Genomic DNA, 19,915 nt, shown 5'->3' with positions numbered 1-19,915 from the left:
TACAATTAAAAGTTATCTCTCATCTATTTATTTGAAAACTTTTGGAGAATTTTTGACCCAATTTTTGTATATCCGAAATACCATACTTTATTTCATTAAAACGGGTTTATTATACCACTATTGTATACAAGCATGAGTCTGTCATGGTTTCACCTGAGTAATTTAGCCTTTTATCAATAAAAATATATTATCTTGTATGTATTCAAAGTTTCTCAGACCTTCAAACTTGTACGTACATAAAATAGTATGGGAATTGAGGAGCTGCCGTACAGAAAGGTACCTAGGTAATTGCACAAAATCAAAATTTCAAAAGAGGAGCAAAAAAGCGAATGAAAGCTGTTAAATATTTATTAGGTACCTAGGTATTATTGTACCGTTTTGAATTTTGATCTAAATCACAAAACTTTAGATGAATTTGAAGTTTTTTGATTTAGGTGTGTTAAATTTAGACGATTCTAGCACAGTTTTAAGCTCTTTTGCTTGGAAATGAGTTCAGATTTGTATTCAGCGAGCCAAAAAGGTCCTGAAATTAAAAAATTACACCGTTTTGCTCGCCAGCCCCAATTATAATGACGAATGATACAGTTATAACAAAACATAGCTTTTTACTGACCAAATTTTGCGTAGAATTTTGAAGGAATTTAATCAATAAGTTCCTTTACACAACAGTAACTTTTTATAGTAAGTAACAAAAACTTTTAGTTGCAACCGAATGAGATAGATAGATAGAACTCTATATTGAACACGAAAACACATGTAACAGAATACAGAAAGAAAACAGAAAAAACAATTGTGTGCAAAGGCGGCCTTATTTCTTAGAGCAATCTCTACCAGGCAACCTGATATATTGAGCCTGATATTTCTAACTGTATAACTGGCGAATTGGGTATTCCGTGGGTATTCCCAATCCATAACCAACGTCGTGAAACTATTTTCCGCAAATGAATGAACATAATATCATCCTACGTTACAAACATTAATCAATCAGCTGACAATGAGTGATATACGTAATCGATAAGCCTTAATTAGGTTCTGATAACAAGATAACAGACGCGCTTTATACAATAAGCCATATATTACAGTAGTAAATCATATTATAGTCGGAACATGTTAGGTACGATGCGTTGGTGCGACTTCATTCTCCTCATTTTACGATACGGCGAAATTCCTAGAAGAATTTTCTTTTTAGGTAAGTATGGACCGCATTGTGATGCACGCTCCACGCACCATCTATCACCACCACGAATATGGAGTCCATACCTGAGAGGAGCCTATTGCCTAGCTAAGCACCATTTTGGCAAAAAGTATCAGAAAATTCATGATATTTTTTTTATTTGCTAGGCTAAAAAAGGCTAGCTTTTAAAAAAAATATTTTAAAGAAATATTTTTAAATACAAGTATTTCTTTTAATGATATACAATCTGAACATACCTATAATAACAATAAAACACCTAACTACCACACATTCTCAAATGTAGCGAAAGCTAATCTCTCTACTTCCAATTCCACAAACAAGTAGGTACAGACAACTTCTAAAGCCATTGAGTAAACATTTACCTACCCAATAACCACAAAAACTTCCAAAGCAAACCGTGGTTGTTATCGATAAGCTCCGTAACACTTAGTACGGGGTATTTGTGATTACTGTAGAGTTTTGCCAAACAATTTAGTCAGTAAACATAACGATTGCCTAATGAAGCACTCATAGTTCATACCCTACTGTATATCCCAGCCGGCGGATGATTGATGAGCTACAAATTACAATGACTGATGGAGCCGTTGATATTTGTTCTTCCATACGAAATGCATCAGCAGTTTATTTCTGAATTATAACTGTCAGATGTAATCTATAGATCACCTATCTCGTACATAGTATGTAAGTAGGCGATCTATTAATTATAACGTAACATCCGTTACGAAAGGATTTTTGAATTTCAACCCCTAAGATGATAACCAGTTGGCGAGCGATAATATTATAGATCCTTTGTTAAATTATTTTGATTAAATAAATTAAAAAAAATAAAAAAAAAATAAGGGTTTGTTTGAGTAGACTACGAGGACGAAGTCGCGGGCATAAGCTACTTCGCATAAAGCACACTATCACACTAATACTATAAAGGCGAAGATTTGGCTGAAATTCGGAATGGAGATAGTTAATATCCTGGATTAGCACATAGGCTACTTTTTATCCCGGAAAACCAAAGAGTTCCCACGTGATTTCGAAAAACCTAAATCCACGCGGATGAAGTCGCCGGCGTCAGTTAGTTATTCATAAATTACAAACGCTTATCATAAATTACTTCGCATCCTCACACATCCCGGGTAGAAAGCCCTTATCTTACTGTCAAAATTATATTATAGTGATATTTTATTAGGTAGCATTAAAAAATACTTATTTTAGAAGAAGAGTAATTTTCACTAACAAGACTTCCAAATTGTGTAGACTGTAGCTGTAATATTGAGTAATTTTAGGGAGTGTCATCCAAAAGAGCACGGTAGCTCTTCATCCGACATTTAATCAAGCCTTTACATTTTGGTTCGCATAGCGTTGATTAAGCTTCGAGCGCTTTGTATAAACATTAAACACTCTTTGAGATTGGAGATGACGTATTTTATTATAATAAACTTCAAAATGTTACTTCATTAAATGGTATTAGACCAGTAGGTACAGGTATAAGGTACTAGGTAGAATTTTGTCTGTTGTACATAATTCACTATATTTTAGACCAGAGGTTGCCCGCAACTTCGTCCGCGTGGATGTAGGTTTTTGAAGATCCCGTGGGAACTGTTTGGTTTTCCGGGATAAAAAGTTGTCTATGTCAATAACATGGACGCAAGCTACCTCGGTACCAAACACACAAATCCGTTGAGCGGATGGCTCTTTAGGAATCCCGTGGGAACTCATTGATTTTCCGGGATAAAAAGTAGCCTATGCCCGTCCCCATGATATAAGCTAGCAACGTGCCAAATTTCGTCAGAATCGGTTAAACTGTTGGGCCGTGAAAACGTAGCAGACAGACAGACACACTTTCGCATTTATAATATTAGTATGGAATAGTATGGAATATTAGCATGGATTTGGCCTTTATAGATCTTACAGAAAACATCTTCTGCATAGAACATTATGAATAGGATTAGTACTGTTAATTTTTTGTAGGTAGAGATTTTGTATTCCTAACCGAATTAACGGGTAGGAATTCCTATTTATTCTATTAATGCCTCTTCACCTGAGATTTTTTAAGTATAATTACTTTTTTAAGTATAATTCGCTTTTTTAAGTAAGTATTTAATTACTTTTTCTTTAAATATAGCGCAGTATATTAAGTATAAGAAAATAACAGCCTATATTTTCTCGTCTACTAATCAAACAAAAAAAAACAGGAAAACATATTTCTTTTTTAATAAGCAACCTGTATAAAAATGTATTAAAAAATAAAAGCAAAGTAAGCAGAAATTAGGTCTTTCTAATAACAGTGTTCCCGGTATGTAATTTTAAAGAAACCGCACGCTAGAAAATTTTACGACATACCATTCTACTAAGTTTTCTAAAAGCTGGCTTATTTTGTAACAAGCAAGGCTTACAAAAGCTCGGATGGCGAACACTTCACAATATTTTTAAGATTACTTTGTATACTATTATATATACACAACTTTATTGTATGCTATTTTTATATTAATAATTAATTTAACGCTTTAACTTAGGTTTCAATTATTTTTAAATGAATTTAGTCTACAATTCACTGTTTATTAAAAATCTGCTTGTTATACAATTTGGGATTCGTAAAATTACCTATCAATAATAGTACTTAATTGGTTTAGAACTTAGATTATAATAAAATGACGACAAGCAATATTTTTATAAGAAAGAAATTCTTTTTAGAAGATATTTTATAAAACTTATTATCAAAATATACTTAGTAATGAAACAACCAATAAACTATATTCATGAAATAGGTAATTCGTGAAACTAAAATTTCAGGCCCTTTAAAGTCTTTCTTTTAATTTTTCTCCGTAAAGTTTTAAAAACTAGATATTTATCATCATCATCATGATCAACCCATTGCCGGCCCACTACTGAGCACGGGTCTCTTCTCAGAGTGAGAAGGGTTTAGACCATAGTCTGCCACACGCTGGCCCAATGCGGATTGGCTTCAAACTTCACATTCCTTTGAAAACATGGAGAACTATGCAGGTTCCCTCACGATGTTTTCCTTCACCGTCAAAGCAAGTGATATTTAATTGCTTAAAACGCACATAACAGAAAAGTTAGAGGTGCGCGATTAGATGTGGATCGAACCCTCGACTTCCCGACCGGTTCCGGAGCCGAACCGGTAGTTCTAACCACTAGGCACACAGTCACAGATTTTGTTACAAAATCTTGTTGGATATAATTACACCTATAAGATGACCTGTATCAGCAAATAAATAAATTGATTGATTCATTGATTGATTGATATATTTATACTTAAACTATTATCTCTCAAATAGCATATTGTTTCAAAAATATTTTTCAGACAAGACTCAAAATCGACACTAAGCCCGAAGGTATCCCGCAAATACTTCACCAACTGGCGACAGGCATGCGATAAGACGAAGGATAAAACCAAAGAATTGTTAAAACGGTGGAGGACGCTACCAGAATCGGAAGTTCCTGGAAATCCAATGCAAGCGACGGAGCACAGTGAAGACGAGAAAAATCACGGATGGAGTGTCCATGTTTGGAGTAAGTACTACTATTTACCTAATTTGATAATGTCACACTGGACTAATTTTAAGGTTCCGTACCTCAAAAGGAAAAATGGAACCCTTATAGGATCACTTTGTTATCTGTCTGTCTGTCTGTCTGTCCGTCTGCCGACTAGACTGTCGTGTCTGACAAGAAAACCTATAAGGTACTTCCCGGTGACCTAGAATCATGAAATTTGGCAGGTAGGTAGGCCCTAAGCACAATAAAGGAAATTCCGAAAACCGTGAATTTGTGGTCATATCACAAAAAAAAATTAAAATGTGATAAGATAACTATACCAAGTGGGGTATCATAATATGATAGGGCTTTACCTGTACATTCTAAAACCGATTTTTATTTAGTTTATGTATAATAGTTTTTGATTTATCATGCAAAATGTTGCAAAAAAAACTACCCGAGTACGGAACCCTCGGTGCGCGAGTCTGACTCGCACTTGGCCGGTTTTTTTCTAACAAACTGTCACCGCCTATCGTGCGACTGGACCTTAATGATACAACATTTTCTCTTCCTTTCATAAAATCCGCACCTGCATAGTGCCTTTGGAAAATATATGACAGTTCATTTTAGATGGCGGAAAGCTTTGTTTTATTCTTTTATCGTGTCTTCTCCAGTCGCAGTGAACAAAGGAATATTTGAAATAAACTAACGTCTGATTCGTTTGTCTTCTCATGAATTATTTAAAGAGCTGCAGTGCATCAGAACCTTCTTATATCTTACATACATATTTCAAAATAAATATACGTAGCCATTTCTCATGAACATGATGCAATTTGAAAATGAAATCCGCGCTAGATATTTTATGGTACTAAAGGTACCTACTACCTTCCTAATACTCATATATCTACAGCAAGGCTCAATTTATGCCTAACAAGCTATTACAATCGTGTGAAATTGCACTGAGTTTCAAGATTGATTAGATAGCTTGTAAGGAATCCGTTGCAATTTAATCTATGTTAGTTGCAAATTGCAATGTTCTGAATTACTTACCTATCTTGAAATCTACGTTTCAGTTGGATATAAATTCAAAGAACTGCTAAGTATATTAGCTCTCTATGTGCTATTTAACGCTAAAAGCTTTGAAATGAAACCATTACCTAACTAGCAAGACATCAGATTTGTGAGATAAATAATAATCTTTACCTATATTCTTCTACATAAAGTTCTAATAAACGTCTCAGAAAATCTCAATTCGTAACTTAATATCCTAAAATTTATGAAGATGAAGTGTACATCAAATGAACGAGTAAAAAGTACTCTGGGGGAAGTTTATTGAAAACCCCTGTCTAGATGGCGGAATTTATGGCACATACATTTTATGCGTTGGAATAATAGCCACCGCAGAATGTACAATGGGTATACTTTTATGTAGAAACTAACAAATTGCCAGAATTTGATAGGTACATAAAAATCGCTTTACCCGAGTAAAGCTGTAATGGAAATATTAAACAAAGAATGATCAAACAGATCGTAGCGCTATGTACAGAGGACAATCTCGGGAACATTTCTAAGTAGGTACCTACCTGCTGGACTGCAAAGGATTTACAACTCTTATCGGTAGGTACTTAGAAGGCAGATGTTATAGGAATACGTGTTTTCCATTCCCACTTTTTCTCGACCATGATATAGTCGAAGTAGGATTTTCCTGCTTTATAAATAAAAATATTACGCAAACCACAAGTATAACAAATAAGCTGATAATAATTATTGCTTTGTATTACTCATTATTAGCTTAGTCTTCAAAGTTGCAGGACTCGTCAAGACTTAAAATGAACTGGTTACCGCTTTTGTGTACCGTTCTAACTCTCAACAGCTTCGCCGAAGCCCGCTCTTCGAAAAAAAGTAAAACCACAAAAAAATATTTAACGCGATCAGAATATTTTGAAACTGTTTTAAGGTACGCCCGCAGACTAGACAGTCTTCTGAAGATTACTTGTGAGGATAATAAAAATTGGCTCACGGAGACCTATACTAACAATGGTTACATGATATCTTATGACCTCGATGGATTGAACGAATCGACTCTTGATGTGAAAATCCAAAATAGAGTGTTGTTCACGATTATTGATCAGACGAACAACCTGGATCCTTTTGTAGATGTGAGGATGTTACCAATGATGGTGGATGTCAATCGTGCAGAGTGGTACATAGAGAATCGTGTGCTAAAAGTAGTGGTACCTTTTAGTGTTAGACTCAGTGAAGCTATGCCAAAAACTTGCGAATTTGATGATACAGATTTTGCTGTTCCTGAGACAATTGAGGTTTTTGAATCATTTTAATCATATATGATGCACTTACCTAATTAGCATAAGTTGTATTTGATAATTAGAAATAACAAACAATACCTAAATATAATTATACTTTATCAATGTTGTATCTACAGACTTGGTTGGCTATATGATTTCAGTTGCCATAAGATCCTAAGAAAATGTTTATGATATACAAATAAATCCTACTCCATCATATTATTTCGTAATTATTTCGCATAAGTAATTACAATATTGTTTAGGTATGTACCTATGTATATTTAAAGAGTACCTACGTAAGTCTATGTAAGCTAGATATTTTAATAACTAGTTGATATTATAATATTTTCCAACGATTTATTTACTTATTTAATAAAAGTTGAAAAATAATAAAGGTTTTTTATTTCAAATAATAATTATCCAATTTTATAAATATGTTTTTTCTATTTAAGCTTCATTTCCCTGGGTCCTGGAAATTTATTTTTATACGTCCTGGAACAACAATAAAGTTTTGAATGAAGTACCTACCTATGTATTTACCGAAATTCCCATCACGTCTCAATATAATGTAATACCAATTACCAACACGTTTTGCGCATTTATGTTTATGACGTAAAGATTTAACGTCACTTTAAACCGCTCGCGCTCCTAAAGTTTTGCAATAGGACCCCAAGTTTATGAGTAATTTTCCTATTTTGTAATGCCACTCTTAAGAGGATACTTGTCAACGAGCCCCCGTCGATTTCCTACGTATGATATTATTGTTCTTATCTCTATTTGCCCTGGTTCGTGCATTCTCGGTTCCTAGATCGGTACATTTGTGATAACCAATTCAAATTGCTGTGATTGGCTGAATTTACCATGTTCTTGCTGCGACAGTGAGTTTGAGCCACTAGCGGAACAATGTTAGCCGGTCAGAAATGATTGCAATTAGTCAACCTGTTTGACGTCCGTGTTCTGTTTTAGATTACAAAAAAGCAAAAATTGTTGTTGCAATCATCAATTTTAGCAAATAGTGAAAGAGAGTCGGCCAATCAGAGGTCACAACTACCGCCACACTTTCTGTCAAACTTTGGCAGTAGGCCTGCCGAGTAATGAAAACAAATTTTTCATTCTGTCTAGGTGTAGGGTAGGTGTAGGGTTGCCACCTGCCTCTTTTAGATTTACAGGCTACCACCATCAAAAATACGGGGTTTAGATTTGTTTACGGGAGACATTGTTTCTTATATATTGTTGTATTATTGTATTGTTTATTATTGTATTTGAAGAAATAGGCGGTGGTTCTCTCTGAAAGCTTATTTAGGTATTTCAGTTTATTTGTATGTTTTGTATTTTTTCTCTGTATGTTGCCGGGTCTTGATCGGTGAACTGTGTTTACAATGTCGTTTTAAATAAAAGATTATTTATTTATTTCAGTAGTTTTTAAAAACTCTTCATTTTGTAAAATAAAATGTTATACATTTCATGCATACAATCTTTGCATGTTAACTTAAAATTACATTTAACTTGTAATTCCACCTTCAAAGTATCAATACCATGGCCGTAGCCAGGAATTGATTTCGGGAGAGGTTTTATCAGGGCCGGAACTGAATCCTGTCATGAGGAAAAATACGTTCGCTCAACTTTATGGGCTAATTACCTGGTTAGTTGAATTTCGCCTTTCAATTTGATAGTGGAATAAAATACAACAATGAAAAAGAGCAGCGCAGTGAGCGTAAGTGTTTTTGGTTCAATACAGAAAAAAATAAGTGAAAGGGAAACGAGTTTAGCCATAGCAAGATACTTCTTTACCAAAATTTTGATACTTACTATTCAGAGGTAACTTGCACCCCAGAAACGAACATAAGCTTTTATCCCGGAAAATCCCCCACGGAATTTTTAAAAACCTAAATTCATGCAGACGAAATTGCGGGGCATACACCAAGTAATACAAATTCAAAACGCGAGTGAAGCGAGCGCGAAATGTTTGATATATTTCCAAAAAAAATTGGTAAGCAAATGCAAGAAATAGTGTAAGTATTATTTTAGGTTTAGGTTTTTGACGGTCTCCCAGACGCAGTGGCCATTTCTAAATTTCTGGTCTGGTGGGTCATGGCTAGTTATATGGTTAGTATGGCCCTACCGGCCAAGAAATTAGACTGCACTATTACCACTAGGAGGGATTAAAGTCAAGGGCTAACTTGTATAAAAAAAGGCTTAGATCCTAAAACCAACCTCCGCCTCTTTGGTTACGGCCATGATCAAAATCGAGTGGGTTTCGGCTACGCAGGTATTATTCTACGCATTGTCGCACAAGGAAAATATGTATTCTTTCTACTGGACATAACGTCAGCGTTTGGTTTCGCAAGCCAGCCCGGCTGAATTTGTAAAAAACCGGCCAAGTGCGAGTCAGACTCACGCACCGAGGGTTCCGTATTCGGGTATTTTTTTTCGACATTTTACACAAGAAATCAAAACTGTTATGCATTAAAAAAAATATGCATAAAAATAAATAAAAATCTGTCTTAGAATGTACTGGTAAAGTCCTTTCATATAATAACCTACTTGATTTAATATTTAGTTACTTTGAAAATTGAAAATACTAATATTTGTTCATGAACACATGACAGACGAAGAGACGGACAGACGGACAGATGGACAGACAGACAGACGGACAGACGGAAAGATAGACAGACGGACAGACAGACAGACAGCGAATTGATCCTATTTCCTTTTTGCTTTTGAGGTACGGAACCCTAAAAATATTTAGTTTTATTTGCCCCATATTTTATTTTCATAATTACGGGTTTCTGTATCCTGAAATACCAACCAGTAACCAGTAAAATACGGGGCCTCTGGCAACCCTACTCGGAAATCACTGTCACATTCAAGTTAATGTCAAAAATTTTGTTTTCGATTACAGAAAGCTGCATCAATCATTATTAAAATATTTTATTTGTTGTGATTGGCTGAATTTTTGAGTTTCAGCCAATAAACAGACTGTTTGCCAATTAAACGTCATAACAATATAAATGCCAGAAAGTTTAACCAAATAAAACAAACTTAATGAGAACCTAGTGAGAATGCAAACGGCACACAATTTATAATACATATTATGTTAGTCGTATATAATAGATATTATAGTAGTCGTTCACTTTGGTAATAGTCAGATTGTCATCAGTAAAATTGATATTGGTTGATGTATCGTAAATTATTGTTTCGGTGACAAATATTTTTATAATCTATTTATCTTTGAACAGAATGGAATAGAATGAAATGGAATGGAGTACAATGATAACTTTTATTCCTGTAAACTTTTAGGTAAACTTCAAAGTGTTTTTGAATGGTCAGAAAAATTTACCACTTGTTCGGAATGCCGTTCCTACGTTTCTAGGGTTTCGTACCTCAAAACGAAAAACAGAACTCTTATAGGATCACTTTGTTGTCTATCTCTCTGTCTGTCGAGTGTGTCAAGAAAACCTCTAGGGTACTTCCCGTTGACTCAAAACCATGAAATTTGGCAGGTAACCTAACTGCGTAATTTTGGCTAGTTTTTTTAATCGATAAAGAAAGTTTGCGACATTGTTCAATAAAAAATTTGGATTCCAACTCCTCAATCCTGATGTTGCAGGGGACCTGACTACTAAAGCTAATGGGATTTAAAAAGTGTCGATTATTAATTGATATTGAAGGTATCTATACCAAGTAAATACTTTGTCGTTGACCTCAACCCTGATGCTGTAAGAAATTGCATTCCTAAATCCTGGTGATCCCTCGGGATTTGAAAAGGATCATCCGTTTAAATGTTCTTACGTGATACAGAAACAAGTTGCATCCCGGGGACGGGCTATTACGGAGAGGCAACTTTTGTTCTGGGAAATGAAAGGATCGGGATTTTCAAAAAACTAAATCCACGCGAGCAAAGCTGTGGGCATTAGCTAGTTGTAAATATATTTAAAAGCTACTATAAGATAATAAATAAGGTACTTATTTCCTTATATTTTTATTGTATGGCAGCGCGCGGTTTTAAATTATAAATTGCACGTCCTGTCCTTTTCTGTAATACATTTTTTTCTCAATATCTATCGCTTTATCTCATAGCAAGAGTCCGTAAGACATAATAGAGTGAATATAGGCAAAATATACAATTTTTGCAGTTTCCACGTCAGTACCTGTCGAATTTTTCTAACAGTGTAAGCAGCAGAGTTGAGTTTACCATCAAGTGTTGATATGTGGGTGTTCCATAGAAGCTTTGCATCTAACGTTATACCGAGAAACACGGGGTTCTCCTTTATTTTCAACATATGATTATTAATCAATGAATTTATGTCATTTAAGGTCCTGGTATTGGGCAGTGTGAATTGAACACACTTAGATTTCTTTGCATTTGGAATTGATTTGGAAGTAAATTGTTAGCAATAAATCAGAGAGTGACCTGTGATATGGCATTACATATAGTATACATTGTCAAAAATTATAATATTAAAGCTGTGCGTATTGCGTGAGGAATTGCGTATTGGGTGAGGAATAGGTGCAACTTGCAGGGTTTGATGCATGCGCTATTGCCAGCAAACATGAGACATATTTTTATCTACAGGCAACGTCTGAGTAGGTAACGCATACGTCTAACGCAAGTTGAAATGTACCAGTGTATTTAGTTAGACCTATCGACAAGTTTAGAGTCGGGTGTAGTTTAAATGTGGCCCGTGTGTTTAGACCAGTTTAGACTGTCAGTTTCCGCCCCTCGTCACCGTCGGGGGTTGGTCGTCCCCCGCACCTCACCACCCCTCTTGCAGAAATCGAGACAGCACGAAATTTTCAAGATTTCTGGGTGTAATTTCTGGTTTTCGTAGTTCCCACATAATTATAACAATATAAAATATATAACGATAATCTATATAAATAAATCTTTGAAAAGAGCAACCGCCGAGTTTCTTGCTGGTTCTTCTCGGTAGGAAAGGCATTCCGAACCAGTGGTAGATGCTTTTGACGATTCGAAAGAACTTGTAAAAGTCTAATTGAATAAAAACATTTTGAATTTGAATTTGAATTTGATAATTTTTTTACTGCATGATATTCATTAAATTTTCTAGGTCTGTGGTTTTTCCAAATTTCATTAAATTGCTTCGTTGTCTAGAAAAACGAGCACAAAGTTGGGCCTTTTTTTAAAGAAAAATACAAATCTTTGAACCCCTGTAATTTTAAAACTACATATTTTTAGAAAAATCTAAAACACCACAGACACAGATATTAGTTTCTAGACTATGTCTGCAAAATTTCATGGACTTTGGTTGCTTAATATTCAAATGAAATGGGAACTACGATTGTATGGAGTAAGTGACGGAGAGAGCTCTGTTAAGTACCTATATTACGAAAACTAGTTACCTACCTGCTAAGTACCTAGTTATTCCATCTGGCAAATTCACTTCAATCGCTAGAATATAATATTATAATTGAGTAAGTAGCTTAGATAAAATAAACATAAGTAGCTAAAAATTTTCCGGAACTAAAGCCTACTTAAATGTTTTCCTCCGTACCAAATACTGTCCGCAACTTTATTCAATTCTGAATTATTTTCAATGGAACATGATGATAACCTACGTTAAACAAGTTCAAAAACATTCGCACAATAGATAACAAACTTTCCTGTTACAGTTTTCAAATAAACACGTGTCCAATTTAACTTCCACACAATAAGTTCCGCAGTGCGGTGTTATATTACGCTTGTTAGGGATGCAAAGCCTTCATTTCGCCGAAATGATATCTATCTGCTTTACAACCTTAGCCACAGTAGATATCAGCATAGACAGTAAAATCCGTCCTACTAACGCAAGGGTACTACGATAACACAGTATAAATAATGCAAGCAGCTGTTTCAACTTTGCCATAAAAACGTACGATCAAATCGAAGTACGTAAATGTACTTTTTTGTTCACGGAAAGAAAATTAACCCCAGATATTGCTCCTGGCCTTGAATGAAAATAACCTCGTCCACCGAAACTGCAGGTAATAATAGGTATCTACTTACCTTCCTCATTGTGGATATGGCATTACTTTTCACCAATCGAGGGCGAATATCCTGAAAGTTTTCAAATACGCCTCTGTACGTCTTTAGAAAGTTTCATTTGAGTTGTTTTGGCACAAATTCCGCATAGCTGGATCTTATTCAAGAGTTCAAGATTGGGTAGGTATATTTACCAAGACTGCTCCAACCGCGACCGGCTCCAGCCTATGGCTATGTAGGAATTTAGAATTCATCAGGCTGTTCTCATACCGTTGATATATTGAACTGTAGATATATTGCATTTTAATCAAGGCTTTATTTATCAGCGACATGGGTCAACCGATGCAGTCAAGACCTGGAGTGCCTAGACCTGGAGGAGGAGCAACCATTAGCACAACTGAGCTCCATACAAACAGACAAGATGACTCTCTTCTTCACCGAGCTTCTTGACCACGACCGAGATGACGTCATCTGTGACCAGGATTTTGACAATTTTTTTGAGGTATACCTCCAATAATGGTGCCAGGTCCATGGTCCCAACGCTGGTGGGTCTAAGCCCTACGGTATACCACCGTGGGGCCGTGGCCCTATAAGCATAACGTTTTTTAAAGTTCAATGGTTGAGGGTTACATAATGGGTTCAACGGTTGTCTACGTGAGGGGATTGAAAATTATTAGAAAAGCTAAAGATCTTGTTATATGTAATATGAGCTTCTGGCCGTAGGTAATAACTAATACCTACTACTTAGTTTATTTCGCCGTGGCTCATTTTAAAGATTGAGTTCATAATAATCCCTGAAACAGCTTATACCTACTGCAAAGAAAAATATGTTTTGCCCGCTTTTAGCTCCCCGGGCTCACCGTCCACCTTAATCCCAAGATAAAGAATTTTTAGAGACATATTTACCTAGGTACCTAATAAGTATTTTCCCTTTTTCAGCTAAAACTTTCTAAGTAAAAGCTTCATATTATTTTTTAATGAAGTAGATGAATACGTACTATCCTTATCAATTTACTTAATTCAGTACAAGAGATCCTTTCTTCTGTATCACAATCCAATTTACTTTTATATCCAACAAAAAGTTTTTGTTAACTTGTAAGATTAAAAAAAACGCAAAGACGAACCCTATCATAATTAAAATGAAATAGTCTAAACGCTTTGTTACAACTCGGGCTATGAAATTGGACTAATTACATTAATTTAGCGGCAATCTTACAGAAACTGGCCCACTTCGCAGACTGGTCGAGCAACTCGTCAGAGTTCCATATGATGTTGGAAGTGAAAAGGGAATTCATCGAGCATTTTATCAATCCATTGCCAACAAAGTAAGTACCTATTTATGCCTATTCGTATATTTTGACTCAAAGTTAGATATGAGACTCATAGAATGTAGACTCTAGCTTTAAAACATTTTTTTTAGCGATTAAGTGCCTTAATAAAACTTTGTAATTAGTAATTTGCAAAAAACTAGTCTTAACCTGCATTGAATAAATTATTATCACACTATCACACTAATATTATAAAGGTGAAAGTTTGTATGTGTGTGTGTGTGTGTATGTTTGTTACTCCTTCACGCAAAAACTACTGGACGGATTTGGCTGAAATTCGGAATGAAGATAGATAATATCCTGGATTAGCACATAGGCTACTTTTATCCCGGAAAATCAAAGAGTTCCCACGGGATTTCGAAAAAACTAAATCCACGCGGGCGGAGTCGCGGGCATCGGCTAGTTTATTATAAGTTACTCAATGGGCGACGGAGAGAGCTGAGCTCGGAGTTTCTGTAGGACGTGACCAAATCATAAATGTGGAGATACGAAGAAGAGCGAGAGTAACCGACATAAGACAATGGGTTGCGAAGCTGAAGTGGCAATGGGCGAGGCACATAGTTCAAAGAACTGATAGACGTTAGGATTCCAAGGTGTTGGAATGGCGATCTCGCAACGGAAAACGCAGCGTTGGCAGACGTCCCACTAGGTGGACAGTGGGAACTATTGGGTCCATGCCGCGCCGCGGCGCAAAACCGTGGCATGTAATAAGTCCAGCACTAGACGAGAACGGAATCAAAGAATACGATGACATGTCAATCGAATATATTAATAGAAAGCAACATTAATTGTTGCTATAGTCTGCCTTTAACAATAGTTTTCCCGTATTGATATTTTTTTGAATGAGATACTTAGGTGTTAGTAACATTGTTACTAGTTAATTTTTATTAATTGATTACTGTGGCTTGTTCAATTAATTGTAAAGTTCTACTATAAATAAATCTTTAAATCAAAAGTTTGTTTGACAGGTTTGCAGAGTTGCCATACTACAGAAGAGTTTGTGGACCCGAAGCTGGTGGAATGGCTGGAAGAACTACCCTCGAAGGCTGGTTAGCAAGATGGGCGTTACAGCTCACAGAAATGAAACGTTTTGTTGATTTGCCGCTTTACCTACAGTACCTGTGCAAGATTATGTTTAATGTTATAGATAGAGACAGTAAGTATTGTTTCCCATCTTCTTTAGAACAGAATTAAATATTAGGTAACTACACCTTTAACCAACAGTGATTAAGTTAGTTAGATAACTATCAATATTTTTTAATTAAATAAGAGCGACAATTTTACTTATATCGTTGGTTGGTAAGTACATATATATACAAAAATATATAAAGGCAATTCAATTTGGCCCTAACTGTGGTAGGTCCAGATACCTACCTTCTTTTTTTTGACACTTGTTTCCACAGCTTTGCTGCCAAGTGCTGAAACAGGGAAATTTTCAACCGCCAGTTTGAGAACTGAGCCACTAATAATAATGAAAGACTCTACTCTTATTTTATTCGGCACAAAGCCTACAATAGAAGCAATTTTTTTTTAACTCGGACGCAACGTTCTTTTAATTCCTATTGTACCAACCTAATCTCTGTTAGAATTAAAACTGGATTTTCAGTCGGTATTAATAAATGAAATAAAAGGATCTGACGTAATTACAAAGGTCAGAAAAAATGTTTACTTATTAAGAGATAACTAGCTGTTGTTCGCGACTTCATCCGCGTTGATTTAGGATTTATAAAAACTATTTAACTTCCGGGTTACATGCTTACACTGTGCCCAAGGCACCAAAAGCTTAATCCATACTAATATTTTAAATGCGAAAGTATGTCTGTTTTTCTGTCTGCCTGCTAGCTTTTCACGGCCCTGCAGTTTAACCGATTATGATGAAATTGGGATAGCGTTCAGTTGGGATGGAGTTTTACTCCATGGAAAAACAAAGGCTAAATCTAAATCAGAAATCTAAATCCATGCAGATGAAGTCGCGGGCATCATTTAGTATGCTATAATCCGCTGAAACAAATCTGTATGGTGATCAGATCATGCAGCATACGATATGCACCGCCTGCCCTTCCACTGCTAAATAGCCAGAAAAAGCTAGCCACAAAGCAAGCTATACGCGCCACCACGAAGCACCACACAAATCCCAACACCACACACACGTTTCGCCCCTTTTGCACGTAGCAATTGTGCATTGTAAGGTTTACATCTAGCTGATCCACTGTGTTTGTTATTAATTACTGCCCACGTTACTTCTGGATAAAGTAGCATTCTAATGGTGTAAGAATTATTAAAATCGCTTTCAGAGTTTATCGATTACAAACAAACAAAAAATACCTAGGTACAAAAAACACAAAAGAATGTACGTTAGTGTTTAATTCTGCAAAAAATGTCGCTGAACATTGCTTGCGAACGTATAGTCCTCTTTAATTAATTAAACACGTTTCATTTAACCTACTTACTCCTAAGTGCACTACAGTTGATTAGAGCCCGTGTAGAAGTGCAACACAAACAACACGCAGCTCTACATGCCCATTACTTCTTATAAAACATCTGTACATAGGTATAATAATAATTATTCTTAAATTGTATAGGTACCTCCTATAACTATGCATATAGCCGTACGATAGCCCAGTGGTTAAGACATCCGCCTCCAATTCGGGAGATCGGGGGTTCGATTCCGGGCACGAACCTCTATAACTTTTCGGAGTTATGTGCGTTTTATGCAATTAAATGTCACTTATTTTAGCGGTTAAGGCATCGAAAGAAAAGCGTGCCGAAGAGTTCTCCATAATGTTCTGAAAGGTTTGAGGAAGTCAGCCATCCCGTACTTGGCCAGCGACGGGCGAACTTTTCTCTCAAGCTGAGAGGTGACAGTGTGTTCAGTAGTGGGCCGGTGATGGATTGATCATTGATAATGATGAATGTTTCATATTTTTAAAAGCTTTTTATTAGTTTGACTTAGTATTAGTAGACTTTGACTTTTTATTAGTTGTCGTTGCGTGGATATAGGCCTTCGATTCAATTCCAAAAATTTTAATCTCTCGGGAACTTTTTGATTTTCCGGGATGAAAGCCTATGTGTTATGTAGGTACCTAATAGTCAGGGTATTTGCATTCTCAGCCAAATTCGTCCAGCAGGTAGTTTTTGCGTGAAAGAGTAACAGATATTACACACACACACACACACACACACACACACACACACAAACTTTCGCCTTCAATAATATTAATGTGATATAGTATGGATTATAATTTAAAAAATTGTTACATCACATTGCCAGGTACAGGAGAAATTAGGAAGCCAGCGCTGGCGGCCTTTTACCGTTCAGTAATCGGGCTCTCTGCTAAGCGAGTCGAAGAGATTATCGACACGGCCTACGACAGGATGACGAGCGTAAGTACATATTATATGGATTTATCATGTTTTTCTGTAGATAAGGGATGGGATTTTTTCTCGTTTCGACGTCACGGCGCTTCTGTATATCGTAACCATCATCATAATCAACCCATCGCCGGCTTGTTAGCCGTGCTTATTTGTTACTAAGCCTGGATCTCCTATCAGAATGAGTCACAGTCTACCACAGTGCAAAATTTGCAGACGTCGCAAAACTTTGAGAACAAAGTCAAAGTCATTGATTCAAATTGGGTACTGTTTTACACTTTCTGATTGTCAAACAATGATGTAGCGGTGATAATTAATTACTTACGTTAACTTTAACTAAAGCTACGAGGGTTCCAAACGCGTCCAAGTCTGAGAAGAGCCCACAACATTACGGAGAACTCTTCTCCAACGAGCTGGATGTTTTACCGGATAGATAGATACATTTGGGCTCGTCAATTTTAGGTAGCTCAGTAATTTTCTTGCCATTGATTATACTTATTTACAAAGAGTGTACGACTCATATCGGTGAAGTTACAGTTACAACAAACAACAGCTGCTTATAAGAATAGCAACTAACCAACCATATTTAATAAGTAACCGTTATTTTTTCAGAATAGTTATCTAATCCTCGACTACGGGACGTTCGTACATTGCTTCACCAACTGGCTGATGGGGAAGAACCCAAATGGACCTGGACAGTGGGTGCTGGTACCACCAAAGGATTCCTTACCACAACCGCCATTCCCAGTAGATTATAGCGCTTTGAACACTGAGCCGGCGAAACTCGAACCGTATGCACCAGACAAAAAGACTAATAGACATTCTGTCATAGTATAAGATTTACAGACTAGCGAATTTATTTCGGCTATTAATTTTATTAGTGGAACCAAATAACATTTTTTGTCAGACAAGGGCGAAATTCATGCTGTTCGAAATGCATTTTAACTATGTGTGTTTGTTTTACCTAATGCTTTATTGCACAAGGTACTTATTTTAACACAAGGAGCAGCAAGCTTAATTCGGTGTAATCTACCAACACATGCAAATCTCTATGGTCAAAATCTTAGCGAAAATATCTTTGTCGTTGTAGCCTACATCTCATCTCAGGATGCTTCGGTGTCCGAGTAAAAGTGTTTTAGAAGATTTATGGGGTGTTACGTAGGTAATGGTGGTGCGTATTGCTTGCTTACTTTTCCTGTGTGTTTAGTAGTAGGGATTTGGAAGGAAGGAAGGATTTGTCTGTTTTGCCAGATTGGCGAATTCAGCTTGCTGTTCTTGGTATCATGGATTTCCGCAAAATTATGCCTGCTTCTATCCAATCATTTATCCAACACTATACCTAGTTACATCAGAAACTATCATTTAAGAAATTACAAGCAAAGCCTATTTCATAGCCAGTTTTAGTCGATATTTCGGACGGAATTTCGCGCGTGTTTGGCCGAGTGTGTCTAGGTCATAATATAGGCGTATTAAAGGCAATTTAGAGAATAGCAACGTATACGTAAACTATACCTAGTATATGCGTAGGTAGATATAGTGCGAGATTTTGTGTCCTAATTAATTAATAATTAAAGATTGTATGCTGTTCCAGTGTATACTGATTTGTATGAAAGTATGTACATAGTAAACCATACCATTTTAAGACGGCAATTCGTCACATGTTTGAAGAGACTCTACAATGTAAAAATACACTTAGAATAATACTGACGTAGATAACTTTAAACACGGTCCCCTAATACGCCTATAGTCAGGTTTAATTGATAAGTAAATGAATTTAGTACTTATTAATCTCTTTTTATTTACCTACTGATTTCATCATCATCGCGTGCCTTCTTCGAAACGAAGTTTGGCGATCATCATCCGAAAAGCTTCTCTATTAAAAGCCGCCTCTTTCAACTTCGGGTAACTAAGCCCTGTCCACCCCCTTATATCGTCCAACCATTTACGTCTTTGGCGACCTTGAGCTCTTTTGCCTGCAATTCTCCCTTCCAAAACTAATCTTGGGAATGAGAATTGTCCTCCTCTCTGTAAATGCCCAAAGAAAGCGAGCTTCCTTCGCATGATGGTGGACATGAGTTCTCTCTCTTTGTGGACCAATTCCAGTACCTTAGTGTTCGGTGTAAAACTGTTCCAGGTTATCTTGAGCATTTTCCTGTAGATCCACATTTCGAAAGCTTGTAGGCGGTTAGTTGCTTCCTTTTTGAGAACCCAAGTTTCACAACCATACAAGAGGGTGGACCAG

The 19,915-nt window shown here is 36.2% G+C and overlaps 2 protein-coding genes across 3 annotated transcripts in view; both read left to right on the top strand.

Moving 5' to 3' along the window:
* LOC123876737 overlaps positions 1–19,456 on the top strand; it is an 82,698-nt gene extending 63,242 nt beyond the window's left edge. Inside the window, exons 3-8 of one of the 2 annotated variants that reach the window (XM_045923075.1) lie at positions 4,515–4,723; positions 13,300–13,475; positions 14,192–14,298; positions 15,270–15,457; positions 17,573–17,685; positions 18,291–19,456. In XM_045923075.1, the coding sequence (XP_045779031.1) occupies positions 4,515–4,723; positions 13,300–13,475; positions 14,192–14,298; positions 15,270–15,457; positions 17,573–17,685; positions 18,291–18,431 (934 nt within the window). In that variant the 3' untranslated portion in view covers positions 18,432–19,456. Of the gene's footprint in view, positions 1–4,514; positions 4,724–13,299; positions 13,476–14,191; positions 14,299–15,269; positions 15,458–17,572; positions 17,686–18,285 lie in introns of both variants that reach the window. The other variant, XM_045923074.1, reaches the window with a different exon arrangement.
* Positions 6,462–7,351, top strand: LOC123876744. Its single transcript, XM_045923090.1, has one exon. It carries the CDS (start codon positions 6,514–6,516, stop codon positions 7,021–7,023), a length of 510 nt encoding a protein of 169 aa, XP_045779046.1. The 5' UTR covers positions 6,462–6,513; the 3' UTR covers positions 7,024–7,351.
* Positions 19,457–19,915: the final 459 nt, after the last annotated feature.

The sequence above is a fragment of the Maniola jurtina genome, chromosome 22 (genome assembly GCF_905333055.1).
Source record: "Maniola jurtina chromosome 22, ilManJurt1.1, whole genome shotgun sequence".
Taxonomy (NCBI): domain Eukaryota; kingdom Metazoa; phylum Arthropoda; class Insecta; order Lepidoptera; family Nymphalidae; genus Maniola; species Maniola jurtina.
This window is presented reverse-complemented; position numbering and strand designations above follow the sequence as displayed.